This window comes from Macrobrachium rosenbergii, chromosome 9 (genome assembly GCF_040412425.1).
Source record: "Macrobrachium rosenbergii isolate ZJJX-2024 chromosome 9, ASM4041242v1, whole genome shotgun sequence".
NCBI classification, from domain to species: domain Eukaryota; kingdom Metazoa; phylum Arthropoda; class Malacostraca; order Decapoda; family Palaemonidae; genus Macrobrachium; species Macrobrachium rosenbergii.
Window position 1 is genome coordinate 20,620,293 of NC_089749.1, and position 23,658 is coordinate 20,643,950.

A 23,658-nucleotide genomic window follows, 5' to 3' on the forward strand; every position below is an offset into this window, starting at 1 on the left:
TTCCACAAATAACTGAAGCTGTGAATACTGAATGCTGTATACGAGACTCAGATCATGAAAAAGAGAGAGGGAGGTGACGAAGGGCACAGAACCACATCACCCTGAGAACAGACCCAATTCCCTAGTGGTGGACTCTCCCAACTGTTGCTGGGCAGTCCAAGGCTCGGGCTACAGATATGAGAGGACACCAATACCTTACCTCTTATAAGGGAACGTGAAAATGATCACACACACTATGGGGGTCCCAGACTGGTTCCCTAACCAATTCAGACAAACCTTGTGCTAACCAAAATAAGATTTAAGATACGTCCCATTCTAAATTCTCAATATGCTTTTCCTGAACCCAAAGGGGAGTGGAAAGGGGAGCTAAAGAGGAAGTCTCAGTACTAACTAAAACATTGATAAAGGAAAAGCCAGACTGAGTATGGATGACTAAAGACCAAGGACCTGGAAAAGGGGAAGATATGACAGGTTGATAACCTGACTGACTACTGTAATTGCTTTCGCAATCTATCTGCTTCCCTTCTCTTCCTATAATAATGAACTCAAGCAGAAAGTCCTTCGAAAATCCCTACTTCCTCACATCTAATCTCAAGATCAAACTTTTACCATTGCAGCTGGCACAAACAGTATATATCTAAAATAATCAAAATCATGCTAACAATGTAATCATTCCTATATAACCTGACATTCTTAGCCCTGATTCCAGTGGGGGCATCCTGGGAAAAATAAACGTACAATACCATGATAGCAGCAAATGCCCATGAAATACCATCAAGAGCCTATACACAATGGCAGCAAGGCGAATTCTGACAAGAGCTATTACATTCGAAACACACCTGGTGGAGAAACACACCTAGTGGAGAACAGGTGTACAGTGCTCCCCCACTTTTAAGTGGGGATAAGTTCCAGAACCCAACCCCCCCAAAAAATAAATAAAGAAATGCACAACCCCCTCTAAAAATGCTTATAACTGGCTTACAACTGCCAAATATCCAGTATCCCTTAAACTAAATTGCTTATTCAGATAACTGTCTATCTTCACAGTTCACAGCCTAATTTAATAGTTCAAACAAAAATATACCTTAAATTACCATACTAAAACAAATTATTATTTCAAACAAAAACACACCCCAAACCATCATCCCAAAACACCCAAAGTCAGCTCGTATTACCCTCCCACAACTGTTAAGTATATACACCCCTGAAACACCCATAAATGCCTATTTTAACAGTTCATTACCCAACTTAACAGTTCAATAAAAAATATACCTCAAACTACCACCCCAGAACACCCTAATATCATTTCAAACTCATTACGTACCTGCCTACAACTGTTACTCTTAAGGATCCCCTATAATTCTTTTGCCTAACGTAACTTGTGCATCGTCTGCAATACTGCACATAATGTATGTACATTTTATTATATTTTGCTGTGTTGTAAGATGATTTTGAAAAGATATTTACTGTACAGTACATATTTTAGGACAGTACTACTGTATACAGCATATCTATCTAAAATACGTGGGTAGTTTAGAACAACGGGACACATTCCCCCAAAAAGGATGCTAGGTTTGTTACGCCATGACAGTATTTTCATGATTGCATACGAATACATTTATGATATGAAAAATTATTTAGTACAGTAAGTTCTTGGTTTAAACCGTTTTGTGGTTGGTCCTCAGCTTCTCTCATAAATTTATTAAAAAATTCTTGTTTCATCACTCTCTCTCTCTCTCTTCTCAGTACTATATACATATCCTTTAATGAGAAAACACAACAAAATATTAGTAAAATGTTATTTCACTTACAGAATCCATTCATCCTGTATTGATCTAATCACCGTAAAACTATTTAAAATTCATATGTCATATGTACTGTAGGCAGCTCAAAACTTCCAGTCAGTGTCATGCCTCCAGTGGCAAATTCTCTGACGTCCGAATCTGTTCTCTCTCTCTCTCTCTCTCTCTCTCTCTCTCTCTCTCTCTCTCTCTCTCTCTCTCTCTCTCTCTCTCAGTATACATATTCTTTATTGAAAAAGCTTCAATGTAAACACCTCTCTCTCTCTCTCTCTCTCTCTCTCTCTCACAGTATACATATTCTTTAATGGAGAGAGAAAAAAAAAAAAAAAAAAAAAAAAAATATCAATAAAATATTATTTCACTTACAAAATCCATTTATACTGTGCTTAGACTTCGATGTAAATCTCTCTCTCTCAGTATACATAAACTTTAATGAAAAAACAGCAAAATATCAATAAAACTATTTCACTTACAGAATCCATTTATACTGTGCTTAGACTTCAATGTAAATGCCCCTCTCTCTCTCTCTCTCTCTCTCTCTCTCTCTCTCTCTCTCTCTCTCTCTCTCTCTCTCTCTCTCTCTCTAAGTATACAAATATACATATTCTTTAATGAAAAATACAGTATTTAGTGAATACACAGTGTTGCCCTATGAAAAAAAGCAAATTAGTAATAATTTTAGAGATACGGTCCACAAAAAAATTTGCGAACTGGTGAAAATTCCTGCATAAAATTGAAAGAAATGTTCCACAAAAATCTGTGACAAAATGAAGCGTGAAAAAGTGAAGCATGTAAAAGTGGGTTAGTGCTGTACTAGACAGTCACCCGAACAGCCATTTGATATTTTGTTTGAATGCCAACTCACCTATCGGCACAGAGATATAAACTATCTTCAATAGTTGGTAAGGTTCACCTCAAATAACGTAATTATTTCAATTATTAGAATACTGCAGTCAAAAATACTTTTAATAAGGGGCATAAAGGATGTGTCCCTACGGCTGCCCACAGGCCCCCCTCACTAGGGAGACTGCAATATTTCAAACTTTACTTTCCAAGCTTCTACTGATCCCACATTTGCAAGACAGCACCCATATAAAAGATGACAGTCTGTATCCTTGTATCCATTACTGAGGTGAATACTGTACAAAGGGAAAGATGGTGTGCAAGAAGAGCATGGGCCACCGATAAAATTGAAAAATACATGTTAAGACATTAAAAGTACTAAGAGAAAAGTAAAAATTTAGCCTACTTCTAGTAGCTACACTAAAAAATGACAAAATACCACGACCTACAGTTAAGTTAACAGAACCACTGAGCAGACGTTAAATATAGGTAGACAACAGAGCTAGCTAAAATAATTTGAAAGTTAGCTTGCTAAAACGCCAAATTCATCCAAAACCGAGATGATCTACACCTCAAATATTGTCTAACAGTAAAGAAAATAATGAAAAATAACAAGACAACTGATTCTTCGAACTCTTTGGAGGAAAACTCTACTATCAAGCATACTAGATATTTATAACTGGGGGAAATTAAACATAAAAATGGATCTAGGAAATTTTGCCGTAGGAGTTTGAGCTGTAGGACTTTTTGCCATAGGAAATTTTGCTGCAATTTCTTTTTGCTACAGGGAAATGTTTCCATAGAATTAATAAAGTATGTCTAAAGTATGAGAATAAAAGGGTATTATAAAATAGAAAGCTTACCGATTCAAAACAGGAAAATAAAGTAAAAGTAATTCCAAAATGACTGCACATTAACTACAATATTCAAAATAACAAATGTAAGGGAAAATAAAGTTTGAATGTAAAAGTAATGCAACTTGCAATTTATTTAAAAATGATGCAAGTTCATCGCAATGTTCAAAAAACTGAAAAAAGTGAAAATAAAGTTTTAATTCAAGTTTAGAATGAATGCAAGTTCATTGCAACACTCCGTCAATAGTGAAGTTTATGCTGACAGTCGCACATCCTAACAATCCTTTGTATTCTTACATAAATACCTTTGTACTTTTTCCAAGATGCTTCACCATGTTCGAGGCAATTCATTTCTTCTTTGCTAGAAACTCTTACGTTTTCTAAAATCTTTATCAGTTTCCAAATATTTGGGTGGGTGTTTGTGACAGAACTTTGTAAGGCATTACGAAGCCCTTCTACACTATTGTTGGTGATTGGTAAATTATTCAAGGTCTGTTCATAAACATTCCAATAATGTATTCAAGAAATGTTGGAGCGACTCTTCATCTTCTACAAGACCCCACCCCTGCCTCTTACCCCGCCAATGTAATGGGTTTCGAGATAGGAAATCAGGTCTTGAAGCAAATCATCATTGTCAACTAGTTCCTCCTCCAATGCACCAATAACGTCACTGGGGGAACAAATGTGAGTGGGCAAAGCATTGAACCAAAATGTTAAATCCCACATCACTTTGGTAGCGCTTTTATGGCCAAAATCAGATACTTTTCGGAAAATATTTTTGGCTAAATGAAACAAACATTCGGTTACATTCGCATTTGGAAAATTATTTTGAAAACTATCATAACTGGCTCTGAAAATCAATTCCTGCTCTTTTAAAACTTTCGAAGTAAATACAATTACTTATAGTTCTTGTTTACACCTTTAGAAGTAAAATAGCTAATTATTAAAGCCCGTCACAGATGACTGCACATGTGTATGTATGTATGTATGTAAACTGTATGTATGTATGTATGTAAACTATGTTTAAATCCTAAAAGTACACGAAATACCTAATTATCTTATTAGACACAATTACTTATATTTCTTGTTTAAAAATTACTTGCTTAAAACTTTAGAAGTAATAACAGCTAGTTTTCAAAATGAATTAGTATTATGTCATTTTTAACATCCTTGAAAAAAAAGCCACAGTAATTGCTAATTCAAGATGCATACATTCTGATACTTTTGCCAACACTATTACTGTGCTCAGTTCTGTTTATGGCAAACTGATGTGCCATCACAATTACTGGGTAAGACACAAGTAACTTGAAACTACAGGGTAATTTCTTTATTTTTGCACTGCATAACTCACTGCATCAAGTTCTGCACTGCACTGATCCATGTTAATTCTTGGAAATTTTACGCTAAAGGATATTTTCCTCATGTCTAAAATATCCTGATTAAAATAAAGGTGCACATACCCATTAACCCTCAAAGTCCAGCATAAAATATATATTAAGCATACCCCTAGACCGGGCTAAATTTAAGGATGGCCAATTAAAAAAAAAAAAAAAACACATCAATGGGAAGAGGAAGATATGCATATGCACATGGTATAAGAGAAAAAATCCTAAAAAATTTTGTTCCTTCCAGGGGAAAGTGAATATTACTACCCTGTGAGGGGCCTCATTACCTCTGCCAAGACAGTTGTAAAAATATGCTACTTTTACTAAGTTATTAATGTTTTTTCAGATAATTTTTAATTTTATTTTGTAAAATTATAATTACAGTTCACATAATACCATAACAGATCAGAATTAAAATCAGTAACAAATTCTGAGTATATTTATTATAAAATATGACACATCCTTGGATGGGAATGGCGGACAACATTCCCCTTCGACATCTAAAGGCAAACTGATCTTTCTCTTCTGTACTGATTAGCTATTACAGTTGCCGTTAGAGTTGCCATGAGTCATTTATTGCCCATGGAAGTAATCTGAACTTTTTTCCTGCAAAATTCGTTCAAACTGTATCGCACGAAATGTTGACTGTCACAGGACGAGACCCAGAATTTACCGTAACGCTATAAGTCATCATTTGATGACACCTGCTCAAAGGGTTAACATAAAACTGATTCTTTCAAGTAAAAATGACACTAATGCAGTAACTAAACTGAAAATACATACAAATCAATTAACAGTACCAATTACTTCATCAGAAGAAGAAAACAATAAGATATAATGAAAAAATTAATTACAAATAATGGAAAAAGATTTTTTGTCCCCCTTCACACTGGTGCAATTAGTTAAAGCTAAATCAACCTAAAATAAATGAAATTACCTACCGTTCATTATTCTCAACTTTAAAATGACCATCTTCACAAATTATACAGTTAGCTACCCAATGACACACAGTTATGGATTACAATAAAACACAAAAGCTACGAGGTGAAGGTCACAATTTCGTAAATTACATTCTATCTAATCATTCTGGAAAAGTAAGTCAAGTGCACCCCTTCTTATATCTCTCTTTCCACTACCAACTTTTTTCAATAAAACTGGTCCCTCTCTATCCATACCCCTATTTCCTTTCACTTTGATTTATCATAAAGGTATATGAAGTATTTAATGTTACATTAAACCTCTGCATAAACCACTTAACATTTATAAAGGAAGAAACAGTCAAATGTAAATGCAACTTTCACAACCTTCAGTGGTCTGGATAACTTTTCCAATAATAACAACAGTAATAGAAAATATCAATAAGAAATGGAGCTGCACTGTTTCACATTCAGATCCTCCCATAGAATAATGAATACAATTTACTATACAGTACATCTGTATTACTAGCATATATACTTAAGTTCTGGACTGGAAATAATTTATGAAGTTTGCCACTGGTTCTAAAAACTGACCAAAGAGTAATTAAATCTGTTAATACCTTACTATTAATGAATGTTATGGAAAGTTTTACAAAACAGTGAAAAAAAATAACAGGGTTTACTTTAGATATTATGAACGCCTTATTTTGATCAAGCAATGTGACCGAGACCAGCAGTACAAACTACAGGCAGTCCCCGGTTATCGGTGGGAGTGTGACGATAAGCGAAAATGGCAGATTTTCAGCAATTATCGGCACCGATAACCAGGTATCAGTGCCATGCCAATAACCAGAGACTGGCACCTCTGTTAGGTATGCATCAGCGCCAATACCAAATTATCAGCGCCGATAAGTGGAAATTGGTAATTTTCGGCGCCGAAATTCACCGACTTTTGTCGCTAGACAAGCGCCGTAAAACTGGATCGCCGATAATCAAGCCCTCTTATAATCGGGGACTACCTGTACTCATTTAGCGGTACTGAACAAGAAGAGTGCAACAGCTCCTCATAATTGTCAGTAACTAGCTCCTCATAACTGTCAGTAATTAGCTCCTCATAACTGTCAGTAACTATTACTTTTGCTTGGGAGGCTACTGGATGAGTGATTCTAAAAATGACCATCAAGATGACAGGAAATTTGAACCATTGAAAAATATGACTACTCGCTTCTAAAAACTAATGAACATCCCTGCAAAATTTGATTGTCTGAGTTTCAAAAAAAAAGTCCAGAAGATGTATTCCCATTCCAATATATAACTTCTTGCTCCAGAATACATATACTTTCCCTGACTTGGATGATGAACCTCTCAACCCTATGCAGTCATACCCCGAACTTAGGTAAGGTTAGGTTCACGTAAGTTTGGCACGGTCTCTCTCTTAAAATGCTAATAAATGCTTATTTCCAAAGCTTAAACACTAAATATGACCCTAATCATGCCCCCGAATTATTAAGCTAACTTTTAAAAGAAATTAAAGTTACTGTAATTTCAATTAGAAGTTAGCTTAATACATTACCCTTAAAAAAAGAAATAAATGGTTGACATAAAAATAGAGAGTTGGAAGAGAATTTCTGTCTCTCTCCCCTTCTGACTGATCTAGTTTTAGAAGCCTTCTCAAACTCTCTTTAATAACTTCTTTGTTCTACATCTCTTTCTCTTTGTTCTGAAATTCTTTTTCATAAAGTGTTTTTTGTTTGGAATAATACAACTCTTAGTTATTATGTCTCTATGTTTCAGAACGTATCTGCCACACTAGCGCATTTACACTTTGTAGACAGTACAGGTAAAAGTAGATCAATTCAAACTATCTACTGTACAGGTAAAGACGTACAGAGAAAGAAGTTGTAAAAATGTGAGTGCTAACTATGAACGAGAGAGAGAGAGAGAGAGAGAGAGAGAGAGAGAGAGAGAGAGAGAGAGAGAGAGAGAGAGAGAGAGAGAGAGATAAGGGTCGTCCTTACTTAAGAGTGAGAAATTATTTATCGTTACGGAAACAGAAAGAATAACACAAAAGAGAGAGAGAGAGAGAGAGAGAGAGAGAGAGAGAGAGAGAGAGAGAGAGAGAGAGAGAGAGAGAGATTATCCTTACTTGAAATATCAACTTAAAAATTATTTATGAATTATTATGGGAGGAGAGAGAGAGAGAGAGAGAGAGAGAGAGAGAGAGAGAGAGAGAGTTATTCTTATGTCAGATATCAAAAGATGGAAATTCAGTATTAAACTAACTTTTAAATAAAATTAAAGTTACTGTAATTTCATTTAAAAATTAGCTTAATATATTACCCTTAAAAAAAGAAATAAATGGTTGACATAAAAATATAGAAGTATGTGAAGATCAGTATACTATTTCTCTCTCTTCCCATTTCACCAATCTATTTTTAGAAGTCTTCTCAACCTCGTTTTTAAAAAATTCTTTGTTCTCTCTTTCTCTTTGTTCTGAAATGCTCTATGTCTATGTATTAGAACGGCACAGGTAAAATTAGATCAATTTAAAATTATCTACTGTACAGTTAAAGACATACAGAGAAACAGTAATATGTAGGCTGCACTAACTACGAATGAGAGAGAGAGAGAGAGAGAGAGAGAGAGAGAGAGAGAGAGAGAGAGAGAGAGAGAGAGAGAGAGAGTTTGTCCTCGCTTAAATGTGAAATAGAGAGAGAGAGAGAGAGAGAGAGAGAGAGAGAGAGAGAGAGAGAGAGAGAGAGAGAGAGAGAGAGAGAGAGAGAGAGAGAGAGAGACCTTTGACCCACTAATCAGCAACACTCGCCCTTCTTGTCATGTTAAATCGACATGTCTGACAGCTTTGCCCTCGAGCTTCTTACAAAAGATGAGGGAAAGATATTTGTTTGTTTAAAATACGTATCACATACGAATTCTGTAATTACAGTTATATTATTATTATTATTATTTGAAAATTAGTACTTATTATTGGGTAAAAAATTTATTTATAATACAAAACAAATAAACATATACATGTACCATAAAAATTCTCCCATCTCAGTAAGAGAGAGAGAGAGAGAGAGAGAGAGAGAGAGAGAGAGAGAGAGAGAGAGAGAGAGAGAGAAATTACTTTTATTATTTAATGTTATTTAATTTACACATAAAGGCTTGAAAACTTATAAATTACATAAAAAATTAAACAAACACTTCTGCAGGGTTTCTCAGCATTCGCAAACGTTAGCGTGTCTGTGAAAATGCGTGTATGACAATTAGTTGGGTTCCAATGAAAAGTTCACGTGTCTGTGAATTCGCGCAACTCGAATCGCTCAAGTTCGGGTATTACTCTACTGGATAACTTGAATAAAATTAACTCCAGTGATTATGAAAAATATAAATCAATATAGGTTTCTAGGTACTGAACAGACTTAACATGTCTCTACATGTCATGTCTCATAGCATACACATTGCTCCAAGGTGGTCATCAGCAGAGGAACTGAAGCACAAAATAAGTATAAAAAAAAAAAAACAAGAAAAGTCTACCACAACTGCTTGTAACCCTTAGACGTGCCTTTCATTTGCCAACCTTTAGCAAGCCAATGGTGCATTCGTGGGTTCCATGTCTAGGAGGTAGGATGAAGAGAGAGAGAGAGAGAGAGAGAGAGAGAGAGAGAGAGAGAGAGAGAGAGAGAGAGAGAGAGAGAGAGAGAGAGATGTGTATCTCAATGCACAGGAAACAAAGTTACTCTTAAGTTAGCAGAGGCAATCTTTTAGTTCAAATAGAATAAGTTTGATAGTGGACAATTTCTCTTTATGCATACCTACTCATGATGCATCCATGTATCAAGTTTGACTGAAATTCTTCAACCATGCACAAGATGATGTGATGACAGGAAAAGCTCAACAAACACCAAGATGAATAGATAGATACACACACTCCTTTGTACCACATTTGACTGGAATTCCTTCAAGCATGTAGGAGTAATAATGAGGGCAGTGTGAACATAACAGACAAAGTAATGGGCAGATGATCAGAGGCAGAAGAACAAAGGTAAAAAAACTACAGTCCCCAGGCTACTTTATCAGTAGGGCAGTGATAAATCCACTGTTAGTGCATAAATACGTGAAAAATATATTAACTTCACTCATTCCGTGTAGGTGTTATGTTAAATGAAAATGTGAAAAATATTAAAATCATTGAATAATGGTGGGCACAAGACAATTACCAAAATCCCAAGTTTGAAAAGGAAAATCTCAATAAATAACTGTAAACAAGGATCCCTAGTATCTCATCCAAGATCATGTTAACACATGCTACGACAAAAATATTTATTTAAATTGCATTATAACAACTGTACACTCAAGTCAGTTCTCAAAATTCATGTTTAAAAAAAAATCCAACCTACCAAAAATTATGTTCGAGCTAAGCATGCTGCAAAATATTAACAAATTACTGAGTGTGCACCACATAACAGTGTTTTGACTAAGTGGTTTGTTAATTACCTAAAAATAATAACGGCATCTTAACGAGTATGTACTGTGGTCATTTCTGATAATAGTTATCATGACACAATTTCTTGGTTAACGATTTTCTATTGAAATTTCCAGTGATCTAGGAGATGTTACATCTAAATGAATCTCTATTGGATGACATCTATAGCTGTATTGTTACTAACAGCAGGTTCATAATAACAAAAAATTTGAAGACTGTTTACACAAAATCAAAAAAAGTAAAAACCAAACCATAACACTCATTTGAAGACGAATGACATTAAAAGGAAACAGAAAACAGAGAACAAACAAGAAAAAATGGAAAAATGGTGAAAGCCTGAGAGGAAGAACCACTTGATATAGGAACAGCCTCATTTGAACACTAACTGCTAATGACTAAATTATTGTGAACTTGTCTCATCATCAGATTGGTAGAACAAAAAATTATTTTTAAATGGGCTGATACTTCATGACAAACTGCAAGACTGCATTCATACTGTCCACTGTGAGCTGGCTTCCCAGTCTCTTTTTGGAAAGTAACAACCCACATTATGTCTCCGTAAGGTCAACTTGAGTGTCACGCTTCAATGTATGTGGTCACCGCTGCCTGCATTTATTCCATGGAGGTCTTGCAATCCATGAACTGCCTGGTTTGGTTACTCATGTTCCTCTATCACCATGCTATACAGATAATGACATCTCTTCTTTTCCCCCAGTATCTATAACCTTTCCACTTTCAAGAAAAAGCAACCCTTACTAGGGATTAAACTGAGTGGTAGTAGTCTATTTAAGAATAAAAAGTTTAATCACTCAATGACCTACTAGTCTTTCAACCTTACATTTGACAGCAGGGATGAACTGTGCTTCAAAGCATCACTAGATTCCCCTTGAAGATATTAAAACAAAAATCAGCTTCAAGCAACATCCCATACACTTACAGGGGCTTCAGTCTAATAACAATCATTACAGTAGCAGTTTATGATCACTTCAGATTCCCATTCTTGTCTGATTATAATAATCTTTCTCATATTCTAATTGATACAAGTGCTTGAATACATTCCCTAAAAACCAGGAATCTAGTTTTAGTTACTTTGCTGCATATATTTGTTTGTTCAGCACACACAATATAAACTTTCTCATTTAATAAAGGACAGAATTTTCCTGTGCTCTGAATATGATAATTAAACTCAATACACTATCTATTAACAACTTATAACGGCCAGTAAGACATATTTAATAAAATCAAATAAAAACAAGTCTGAATATGCCTAGAAAATTAAAAGGCCCAGATATACCTGTAAAACCTTTAACAGCTTATTTCAAGGCTATGTGTAGAGACTGCCGATGTTGAGATACTGCTCTAACTAAATACAAAGCTTCTATCCTACACATGGGTTTTAACTAATGGCAAAGCTGAGGATAAAGCATCAAGGCTTTACAAGAAATTAAAACTAAGACCAAGTGGAGTGTCACTTGTGCAACTAAACTAACAAAAGGTGAATGCCATAACAGTAACTGGTGCTAATGCAATGCTGTATGTATTAATTCACACCACCTAGCATCATTTGTTATGACTAGTTGTGCACTAAACTGGAAACAAGGAAAACAGAACAAGAAAACTCAACTAACCTGTGTTCTCTGCTCCCCTTGGAATTATGACATCTGCAAACTTCTTTGTCTGAAAAAAGAAAATAAAATTAAAACTAAAGCTACAATTAATACGGTAAAACTGACTAATAATATTAAAAAATTTAGACACATAATTCCCTCCACAAGCTACAATGAAAATGTTATGTATATGTCATTGTTATGTATATGTCAACTGAAAAATTATTTTGTTTAGATAAGCAAATGGAGGTAATCAAGTCAAAGAAATTTTCCTTCTTTACTGATACTCAAATCTGTGTATATCTCACCAACTTGTATTTAATCTGGACGATTTGATGCTAGCTAATAATTCATTTGCTTTCTCGACAATTTGAAGCTAGCTAATAATTTATTTGCTTTCTCACCTAAAACTAAACCCTAAAAACCTATACATGCAAAGATTTTCAATTATCTTCTAACACAACATCAACTGAACAACATAACTCTGGAAACAGGGCAGAAAAGCAAATCCGGAAACAGGTTTTGGTATAAAAAAAAGTAGCAAATGCCTTATGAAAAAAACATTAAGAAAATATGGAGAGAATATGTCACATTACTTACAGGCAAACAAAATTCTTCAAAGGCAGGTTTTACTAAGTTCGTGTATTGATTTAAGACATGCTCTAAATTTCTGGCACGGTCTCTGGTGTCACGCATAACTGAAAAAGAAATGGCACTGATTACCGGAAGAAATAGCTCTGCCAACTGTGGTAATGCTGAGGATGAGGATGACCGTAATAAGAGAGCACATCCAAGTTTTCATAAAAGAATACACTCGCTTCCAGAAAGCCATCAATTACAGGGAAGTGCTTCTCTTTCATTTTTGGAAAACCACCTCCCTTTTGCTAGAATAACCTTAATTATATAAAAATAACAATTGCAGAAAAAATTATACCTAAAGCATAATCAATTTCCCCCTTATTCCCTCTTGACTGGTGTATGGAATACTGGCTCTGGGTTCTTAAAAACCATTTTTTAGTAAATTAATAGTGACTTTTAATTCTTTAGCAAGGTAATTAAAAGTCATGTATCTCATCTTGGCACGATGAACTCCGAAATGTAATTTTTACACAAGAAAATCTAAATTATACATACAAACCATTAACTTATATTCCAATCATTTTGTGAATATGAAATGGTCTAATTATAGGTAGAGGTTCGCAATCTCTTATCATGAACCCTTGGGACAGCTGTGTTTCAGTTTTTGGATTTTTTGGATTCTGGAAATGAAGCTTGCAGTATAAATACATTTAACACATTAAAAAAAACTTTAAAACTGAAAAATATAATAACAAAAAACCCATTTAACATGAATACTCATGTATCATGCAACCCTTGAAATAAATCTTAACTATGATTTCACCAGATGTATCATGTACTGTGTGAGTGGCATTTTCAATACATTACACATGGCTATGCTTAATGTGAATTTCACTTTCTGTAAACTATCCTTAGCTGGACTTACTTTGCCTATCTCGGTTTCAGTAGGTTCCACTGATAATGCATTTTACATCTGAGTTAGCTTTGACCAATTTACATATAGGCCTATACGCAAAAGGTCCGTAAACTAACTGAGAATCATCAAACATTCAACCTAGCTTACAACACTAGTGGCTTGTCTAATAATTCATTTCTATTTCTTACAATTAACCAGCCCTTACTATTTAATGTAAAACACCGGCATACACAATAGCAAGAGCTGACATAACAACTTAACTGAGAAACAGTTGTTTGTCAAAGTTAGTTACTATAATCATCACAAGCTTATAAGGGTTGCATTACAGTTGTTGACTTGTTAAAAAGTGCCAGTTCTCCATAGTGATTTCCATAAATGCAAATTAAATAAATTTTAATTTATCCATCTTACTATGGAGGTCTTAAAGTATACTAAATTTATTAAGCACGTTGCAGGCTGCAAATCATTTTGGAATAGGCACAAAGAATGTCTGAAACTATCAAAATCATACCTTTACTTCATTTAAAATTTACTGCTTTTATAAATAAAGTAGTGTACAGTAAAAGTTGCAATTTATAACCAAACTGTTAAATGTAAAAAACAAATGTATCTGAATTATTTTTCATTTAGCAACAGATGGCAGTTAGGAAGTCTGTAGTTCTCAGTATGATGATTCTGTCAATATAAACATTACCAGACATGAAATGGCACATGATCACAACGTTCATAATCTAAACAGTAATACAATATATTATGATCACAACGTTCATAATCTATACAGTAATACAATATATGATGATAATACAAGCAATGTAACTTGATAAAATGAGCAAAATCAAGTTTTAATAAAAAATATAATCATTTTACATACAACTGTACTATTTGACTTTGGAAATGAATATTTCAAAAATTTTGGTTTTGAGGGCTTTTCAGTTTTTGGAATTAAGGATAAAGGATCATAAACCTGCAACAGGTTTGATGTCAAATTACATGGGCAGGTTTGTTGTCAAATTAGATGTGATCTTTTAAAAATAAAACTAATTTTTCATATAAACCCGTAACTTATTTTTAGCATATTACTTTACCATTACATGGGCTAACTTTAACAGGCTGGCATTGAAAAGCTAATCTTACTTTTACGAACACATTAAAAAGGTATTGGTCCATCCATTCCTTTAAGGCTAATACCATGCCTTTCTCTCTAACCTTTTTTTTAATTTTCCCTTCATACCTTGGTTTAATAAAGTTACTAACCTCCCAATAAACAATTCTGAATTCGACTTATTTACTACCTATGTAACAAATTACCTTACTGAAACTCCAACCACAATTTTCATGATTCACATACAAACTTCAAACATCAAGGAAACTTGCTTCCAAACCTGAGTCACTCTAACTCTGTTGAGAATGTCTGTGCATGAAGTTGTGCTTCTCACTCATCATTTGTTTGTGCTTCTCACTCGTCATTTGTTTATGTTTATGTCGTGAGGCAGCCTGAGTGAAGCGTCACGATGTAGGCACTTGATAGGTCGGATCTCAGAGGTAAATAAAGTTAGTTTTTTATGTCTGCCTTTGATTTCACCTGCCACACTGGTCTACAAGATCAACAAATGGCAGCAGAGTGTGGTTGTGGCAGGAAGGAGACGATTAATGAGTAATTTACGAGAAAAGACAATGCAAACATGGGTAGCGCTGGCGAATGTGGGGGGCAGTTGGTGTTCCCAGTTTTCGGCGCTGATAAAGGTTATGACCACTGGAAACAAGAGCTGAAAGCAAGGCAACTTTTCACAAGCCTCGAGAAAAAGAAACAAGCTGTGGTTGTTGCCCTGTCATTCCCAGAAGGAAGCGAGGTAAGGAGCAAGATTTTTGAGGAATTGGATATTGAAGAGTTGACAGTCAAAGATGGAATGAAAGTTTTTCTTCAACACTTGGACAAATGGTACAAGAAGGATAAGATGTCAGCAGTGTATGAGACATGGACAAGGTCTGACAGCTACAAAAAAGGAAAAGGAACACAATGGAGAAGTACATTTTGGAATTTATGAAGAGAAGTGCAGTTCTGGAGAGGTGCAAAGTAAGTATACCAAAATGTATTTTAGCATTTAAGCTACTAGACAGCGCAGGGCTAGAGGTTAAAGACAAACAGTGTTGACAACAGTGTCCTTTAGTGAAACAGATAAAATGTTTGATTCCATGCAGCAAGCCCTTGGAAAACTTTTGGGAAGTCAAGAAGTGTTATCATTGGGTGCAGTGTCAAACAGGAGTGAGTGCGAGACTACTCCTGTGGTGATAAAGCCTGGACCAGTATTTAGCACGGAGGAGATAAATATCATTACCCGTGGAAGAGGACAAGAAAGGTTTAGAGGTAAAGGAAGAGGAAGCATAGCACACAGAAGTGAAACAAATAGGCAGAGAAACTCAGTTGACTTATATGGTAAGGTTAGGAAATGTTGTGTGTGTGGATCAGAGTACCATCTGTCTCCAGCATGTCCAAAAAATGTGTGTGTAAGTAGTGTAAAGGAGGAAGAGTTATATTCTGTTACTGAAAATCCTAAAATGATGTCAGTGTTGATGACAGAATCTATTAATTGTGCTATCCTGGACACAGCCTGCAGTTCTACAGTATGTGGTAGTGATTGGTTAAAAGCATACACACAGTCTTTGTCAGATAAGGAAAAACTGGGAATAGAAGAGGAAGAAAGTGAAACAACATTTAAGTTTGGTGATAGTAATGTGTATAAATCAATGAGGAAAGTAAAATTTCCAGTGAACATTATAGGTGACAGAGCAGGTGTGATAGCAGATGTGCTGAATTGCTCTATCCCCCTTTTATTCAGTAAAAAAATCAATGAAGAGAGCACAAATGAAATTAAGCTTAGAAAACATTGCAGACATTCATGGAAAAAAGTTGAAATTGCGATGCACTTCTTCAAGACACTATTGCCTTCCACTAAGAGGCGAGGAAGAAGCCTAGAAGAAAACAGAAGAAATGATGACGACCTTGGGAGATAATGTAAAGGAAAAGATAGGAAAATTGCACCAACAATTCGGTCACCCCACACCTAAGAGACTGATGTAGCTGTTAAAAGATGCTGGTGTTAAGGGCGAAATGTGCTACATGTGTATATACTGAAGATGTGTCAGATAGCTGTGAGATATACATGCAATATAAGAAATCACCATCAAGGCAATTGTTGGTGTGAATATGGCAAAGGAGTTCAACTCAGTAGTGGCATTAGACCTAAAGGAGTATAAAATAGGGGATATATATTTTTTGCATATGGTGGATATGGCAACAAGGTTCTCAAAGTCTTGTGTGACAAGAAGTAAAGAACCCAAGGAGATAATAGAGAAAATTATGGAGACAAAGTTGGGAACTGGTTTGGGACCCCCTGTGAAATTCTTGTGTGATAATGATGGGGAGTTTGCAAATAACATGCCCCTGGAAATGTGTGAGAGCATGAACATTCAGGTGAGGCATACAGCAGCATATTCTCCCTTCCGTAACGGCCTGTGTAAGCATAATCATGCAGTTATAGACGAAATGGTGACAAAAATGATGGCAGAGCAACCAGGACTTTCTTTAAGAGTGGCTTTGGCATGGGCAGTCAATGCTAAAAAGTGGTAGGGGGTTTTAGCCCTTATCAACTCATGTATGGGCGGAATCCTAACCTACCATGTACCTTGAATTATGAACTCCCTGCACTGGAGGGCATAACATCTAGTGAAATGGTTGCCAAACATCTCAATGCTTGCCACTCTGCAAGAAAACCCTTTATTACTGCTGAAACTTCTGAGAAAATACAACGAGCGCTAAGACACAAAGGAAGAACCACCGGTAAAGTCCTTAAGGATGGAGATCAAGTCTATTTTAAGAGGAAAGAGCAAAAGGAATAGATAGGACCAGCAACAGTCATTGGTCAAGAGGGCAAAACAATTATTTTGAAGTATGGTTCAAATATCCTAAGAGCACATGAAACATACATTCAGGAGATACCATGCAGTTTTGATAGAAACGCACTGCTTGGGATATTGAGGCATCAAAGAGAAAAGGATGAAATGGACAATAGCAAGAAGAATAAGATAGAACCAGTTATAAATCCAGTGGAAAATGAAAAAAAATGAGGAGGAAGAAAAAGAGAACCACACCAAAGTTGAGGACATTCATCTGAAGATAATTTAACAATCAAGGGTATTCCAAAGATTAGACAGAGAGTAAGATTCCTGCCAAAACAGTCTGATGAATGGCAGACAGGAACTGTTCACAGCTGTGCTGGAAATTCTACAGGAAAATATAGTAGTTGGAGGAATATTGAACATAAAGGTGGACATATAATAGCCACTGACTGGAACACAGATGTATACAAATGGGTACCAGTTTCAGAAGATGAAGTGCAAGAACCCAGTGAAATAGTAATGCCTTGTGAAAACAAAGAAAGTCAGGAACTTGATAAAGTAAAACAAGAATTAAAAACCTAGAAGAATTTTGGTGTATATGAGGAAATTCCTAACTTGGGTCAAAAGGCTTTGTCAGTTCGATGGGTGGTAACAGAAAAGGAAAACAATGATGGGGAAAAGAAAATTAAAGCATGGCTAGTTGCCAAAGGTTTTGAGAAAAAAGAAGAAATCCATTCAGATTCTCCCACTGTTAGCAAGGAAGTGTTGAGGTCCTTTGTTGGTATATTGTCTTTAACTGAATTCAATTGATATTACGGCTACATTCCTACAAAGTGAACAGTTTGAGCATGAAGTGTATCTTATTCCACTGGTGAAGCTGGCTGTGGTGATAATATCCTATGGAAATTAAAAATATGTGTATATGGTCTTAATGATGCTGCTAGAAAATGGTATCTCCCAGTGAAGACTTTCCTGCTGAAGATGGGATGTAATCAGGTGAAAACTGACCCTGCGGCATTCTACTGGTATTATGAAGGAGATATGTGTGGTATGTTTTTGGTGCATGTTGATGATTTCTTGTGGGGAGGAATTGTTCAGATCAGAAATCATTTTCAGGTTAGGGAGCAAAGTAATGCTACATTCAGATACATTGGCCTGGATATTGTACAGAACGAGCATGGTACCACACTTCATCAAAATGAGTATTGTAAATATCTGGAATCTATAAATGTAAGCACTGAGAGAGGATTATATAAGAATACAGAGTGTAATGAAGAAGAAAAGGAGAATTTTAGGAGTCTAGTAGGCCAACTAGGATGGTTATGTACTAATTCAAGACCTGACTTGTAATATGATGTCTTGGAACTTGGCTGCAAAATAAATAACCCTACAGTAAAAGATCTGATCGAGGCAAACAAATGTCTAAGAAAAGCCTGTACCTTTGATGGCTTTAGTAATGCTGGGGGCTTTGTGATTTTCTTAGTGGGTGGAAATGGAAATAGTTATCCTTTATACTGGGAGTCAAAGAAAATAAGCAGGGTTGTAAAAAGCACTCTGGCAGCAGAAACACTAGCAGCTGCTGAGGCAGTGGATATGGCCTACTATCTTGGAAACATGTTGTCCCAAATATTGTGTGACAGAAAGAGAAATCTGCCTGTGGAACTCTATGTGGATAACCATTCACTTTATGGGAATGTGTACTTGGTTAAAAATGTTTCAGAAAAGAGATTGAGAACTGACATAGCTATTCTCAAAGAACTGGTTCAGAATGGAGAGTTAAAGATATTTTGGGTAGATTCAAAAGCACAGTTGGCTGATGTGTTAACAAAAAAGGGAGTAAATTCTTTGAGAATAGCTAAAGTATTTGTAAGTGGATCCCTGAAATCTTAAATAGCTTTTATAAGTAGACAATTTTTTCTTTTCTATACCATGCAACGCTTATTACTTTGGAAGTAGACTTCTTTTGTTTACTTTCAAAAGAGAGGGAATACGTTAACTCTGTTGAGAATGTCTGTGCATGACGTTGTGCTTCACGCTCATTTGTTTATGTTTATGTTGTGAGGCGGCCTGAGCGAAGCGTCACGATGTAGGCACTTGGTAGGTTAGATCTCTGAGATAAATAAGGTTAGTTTTTCATGTCTGCCTTTGGCTTCACCTGCCACACTGGTCTACACGATCAACAGTCACCGAAAATTATAATACTCCACAGCCTATCTAAAGTGATTCAAGATCTTGTGTTTCTTTGCAGTATGCCCTTCTACTATCTACTGAGACTAGGATGATGACATTTCAACAAAACTGTACTTCACTTACATCTAAAATAAATAATACCAGAAGCTAAAATTAACCTAATTTTTAGGTAAACTCTTACCTCTCCTGGCTAGCCGGGTGTCTGCATCCGAATCAACGAACAACTTCATGTGGAAATGAGATCGAATTTCTGGTTGATAGAACATTAAAATACCCTCAAACAACACTACATCAGCAGGATAAAGTGTTGTTGTACTTTCTAATCTGAAAATTAAAAAAATTCAGTCATTTCACTGTGTTCTATATAACTTAGCTTGAATAACAAACACAGAACAAGAATCACTGTACAGTAGTTCAGCGTACATAAAGTTTTGCATGGATATCCAAGACTTCCTTAAAACACACCAAAAACTGAGAAGAGAATACGAGCAGACCAGTGGAATCTCATGCATTACTTTGCAAGTTACAGTTAAACCAAATAGCAAAGGAAAAATGCCCCAAGGATAACTTATAGGCAGCAACATCAGTGGAACATATTCAAAACTACTGAGGGATTCAGAGTTGATGAAACACGGTTTTTCACCAACGCCTTTTTATCAAAGCATCAGATAAAGGTGAAAGTTAGCGAGTGTAAATTTTATAACCCTACCTAATTTTTGCAAGTATTTAGTACCTAGGTTCGACACTTTTGATATTTATAGAGTAAAATGAAGGAGTCGAAGCCAGAACAGAGAAAATCACAGACAAGGATCCTAAAACCATTCGTGATGTAAACATAATGTGACATCATGAGGCTCCACCCATCCACCAGGTAGGCAGTAAGTCACTAACAGGTGAATTCAATAATGGCCAGCAGGATATGGAATTGTCCCCATGGCTACAAGACTGAACTTGTGCTACAGCTTGCCACTTTGTATACATGCGAGAAGACCCATGGCAAGATTTACTGTAGTGTGAATAGGTAATTATTTCTATTGTGGGTAACAGTTACCTGGCAACACTCATCTCTTGCTGCAGCACATAGAAGGCTATAGTGTCGAAACCTGAGGTAAAACAAAACAGATTGTCTTTTTGCATTCCTGCCCTGAACAGATGTAGATCTATAGACTGGTTCAATACGTGGATGAATTACATACTCTGAATTATTTGTAATGTAGAAACAATATGATGAAACCTCCACAAAATAATAATAATAATAATAATAATAATAATAATAATAAAGTAAAATTATTGAGAATGATAATGTAATCAAGGGGATGATGACAAATCCTGCTTGCCATCATTGATATTGCTGAAGCCTAGGATGGGTACTAATATCGATTACTGAATATGTCATCGGAAGTGGGCAGAGGTACAGTGGAGAGACATTTTCCCCATATGTAAACTTCTCTTTACTGTGGGTGGAGCCTCATGACATCATAGGTTACCATCACTATTGAGCGCTCAAAACCCTTACCTGCGACTGATGGCTCTGGCATAGGAAACACACTTTTACTCTGATGAGTACCAGAAATATTGAACTTAGGTACTACATAATACTGTACTTGCTAAAATTAGGTAGGGTTATAAAATATACACTTGCCAACCTTCACCTTTATCCGATGCTTTGATAAAAAGGTGTTCCAGAAAAACCATGTTTCATAGGCTCTGAATCCCTTAGTAGTATACTCCAATTCTTGATTACTGTTTTTTTTTTTTTTTAGAGGAAAATTTTTTCATGCAAACACATCCCTTATAAGTGATAGCATTCATGGTCTGCCAAAGGTCCTCCAATACTGCACTCTCTCTTTTTCTAATTTTTTCTAAAAGACAGAAGCACAGTAAAGCATGGAAAATGCACTACCTGAAGCCTCTGATAACTATTAATCATCCTCCTCACTTTCATGTAATTTGAAATAAAGCTTCAAGATCAGAAGGGCTGGGTGCGGGGAAACTATCACATATAAATGATGAGTAATCCCATACACCCAAGGGCCAAATTGCTATTTATGCTATGAAGACTAACCGGACCAGTGCCAAAAAGTGATCAAAATCTTAAAGTATTTAACAGTGTGATCAGGGACTGGTTTAGGTCAAGGAGCATGGCACAGTAGTGGTTATTAGAGACAACCCGTTTCACAATGCAAAACAAGGCAGTAAAACCCACGGAGTCCAAGTAACTGCCCTTAACAGAGATTCTTAGCCATGAACTCCTGGAAAATGGAAGCCACCACAAAGACCCACAATTTGGGTGAGATAAAAACAAGATGAATGTGTCTGGCAGGAGACCAAAAAACACCAAGTGAGGCTGTGAGGACCACTATTGAGAAGCAACTTGGAGGCTTGGGGAAATCCTAGGAACTGCATGAGCTAAATGGGAGAAAAAGCACAGAGTTGCAAGGGAGACAATAACCTAATGCATGGTACCAAACCCCAAATACAGGTTGACCATCACTAATCCGGCATCATTGGGACCTGGAGGGTGCCGGATTAGCCAGTTTGCTGGATTAGCCATTTATTAGGCTAGAATACACGAAAACCCAGTAGCTAAGCACCTCATCTTAGAATTAAAATATCCCATAAATCAGTACAAGTTGGTTAATAAAGAAAAGACAATTATTAAATACAGGTAGTGCTCGAGTTACGATAATTCGACTTACGATATTTCGAGTTTCCGATGGGGTTAGCAATTAATACCGGTACGAAAATATATAAGAAATATTTTTAGTTTTCGCGCAGGCAGCAGGTACAGTCAGGCAGCGAGAGAGACCAACTTACAATAGAAAAACTTCTTTTCCTCCATCTCTTTATTCCATCTGCTAGTTAAAAAAGTAGAAGAGAATGATAAAAGTATTGTTAGTAACGTCACACTCTTGCGTAAATGCATACAGCCATAAACAACCGAACAGGAAACTGTTGTTTTGCTAATAATCGTATCACATTACGTTTTGCTTGTATTTCAACTATCGTACGGTAATACACAATTACTGTAGTTATGTTACAAATGACGTTAAGTACTGTACAATAAGACTGATATATTTTTTACACTATTCCCTTATTCGCTTTGGAGAAAAGATCGGCGGGGAAATATACTGCTACAGTAACTTTAAGCTGCAAGTTGTAGCTGAAGCTGAGAAAACAATGTTCAAGCTGCTAATGACTATAAATTATCGTGCATCGGCAACATGGATGAAACTTGACCGTAAATAAAACTGGTGAGAATGTATTTTAATCAAAACTACTGGGCATGAAAGAATACAAATTATTATCTTCATGCTGATAAAAGATAAATACAGTACGTAAAGCTCGTATTATGATGAAATCAAGAGAAAATAGTGAACGGAATCTTGATCTGTTTTACACAAAACAAACATGGCCCCAAAACGGCCAGCCGCGATTCCCGCGAATGTCATATATTAATGAAAAAAATAGCTAAATTAATTCCACAACGAGATGTATTTAAGTTATATTTCGACTTAATAACACTTCGTATAACGAAAAATATCCTTGTCCCAAATAAATAAAGTATCCATATTCATTTACGCTAACTAGAAGCAAGAAAAGCGCTTTGAACTCAGTTAAATGCGGCGAAATAAACACCGCGATATCGAATCCCAAAACAAAACATTGATCGCAATGTATAATACAAAGGCAATATGGGAATATATGCAATTGGAAACAATGTAGTAAAGCATAACTTTTCAAAAGATCCATGAAAAAGATGCACATTCGTTATGTTGATGTTTATATAATACTGTTAATATGTGAATAGAGTTCAGTATATTGTAGGCTAGGCTACAAGTTTGTTGATGCAGCACACTGCGCCACCAAATCGAAACGGTCGGCGAGCGAGTTATCGCAGCGACCCGGGAAATTTGAAAATTAGTGCGGAAACATGAGAAATTACTTTTGCCGAAATTTGTGCCGGATTACTGATTGTTCCGGCCTACTGACTGCCGGATTAGTGATGGTCAACCTGTACTGCCAAATGAGAATGTAAAAAGCAGAGGAAGAAAACCTGCCATCACTGTGATGACAACTGAAGTGACCTTTGGAGAGCAGCCCTCTTTCAGGTTATGCCTACTAATCAGAAATAAGAGATGTGGGGCCACAGAAAATACTAAAACTAATGGAAAAGGCTGG

General features: G+C 35.9%; 1 protein-coding gene across 4 annotated transcripts in view; it reads right to left on the minus strand.

Moving 5' to 3' along the window:
• The window catches only part of Uck (Uridine-cytidine kinase), a 202,979-nt gene that overhangs the window by 19,702 nt on the left and 159,619 nt on the right, over positions 1-23,658 (minus strand). For all 4 annotated transcript variants that reach the window (XM_067108510.1, XM_067108508.1, XM_067108512.1 and 1 more), the window contains exons 4-6: positions 19,658-19,800; positions 12,495-12,592; positions 11,916-11,964 (exon numbers count right to left, since the gene is read on the minus strand). In XM_067108510.1, the coding sequence (XP_066964611.1) occupies positions 11,916-11,964; positions 12,495-12,592; positions 19,658-19,800 (290 nt within the window). The remainder of the gene's footprint in view (positions 1-11,915; positions 11,965-12,494; positions 12,593-19,657; positions 19,801-23,658) is intronic.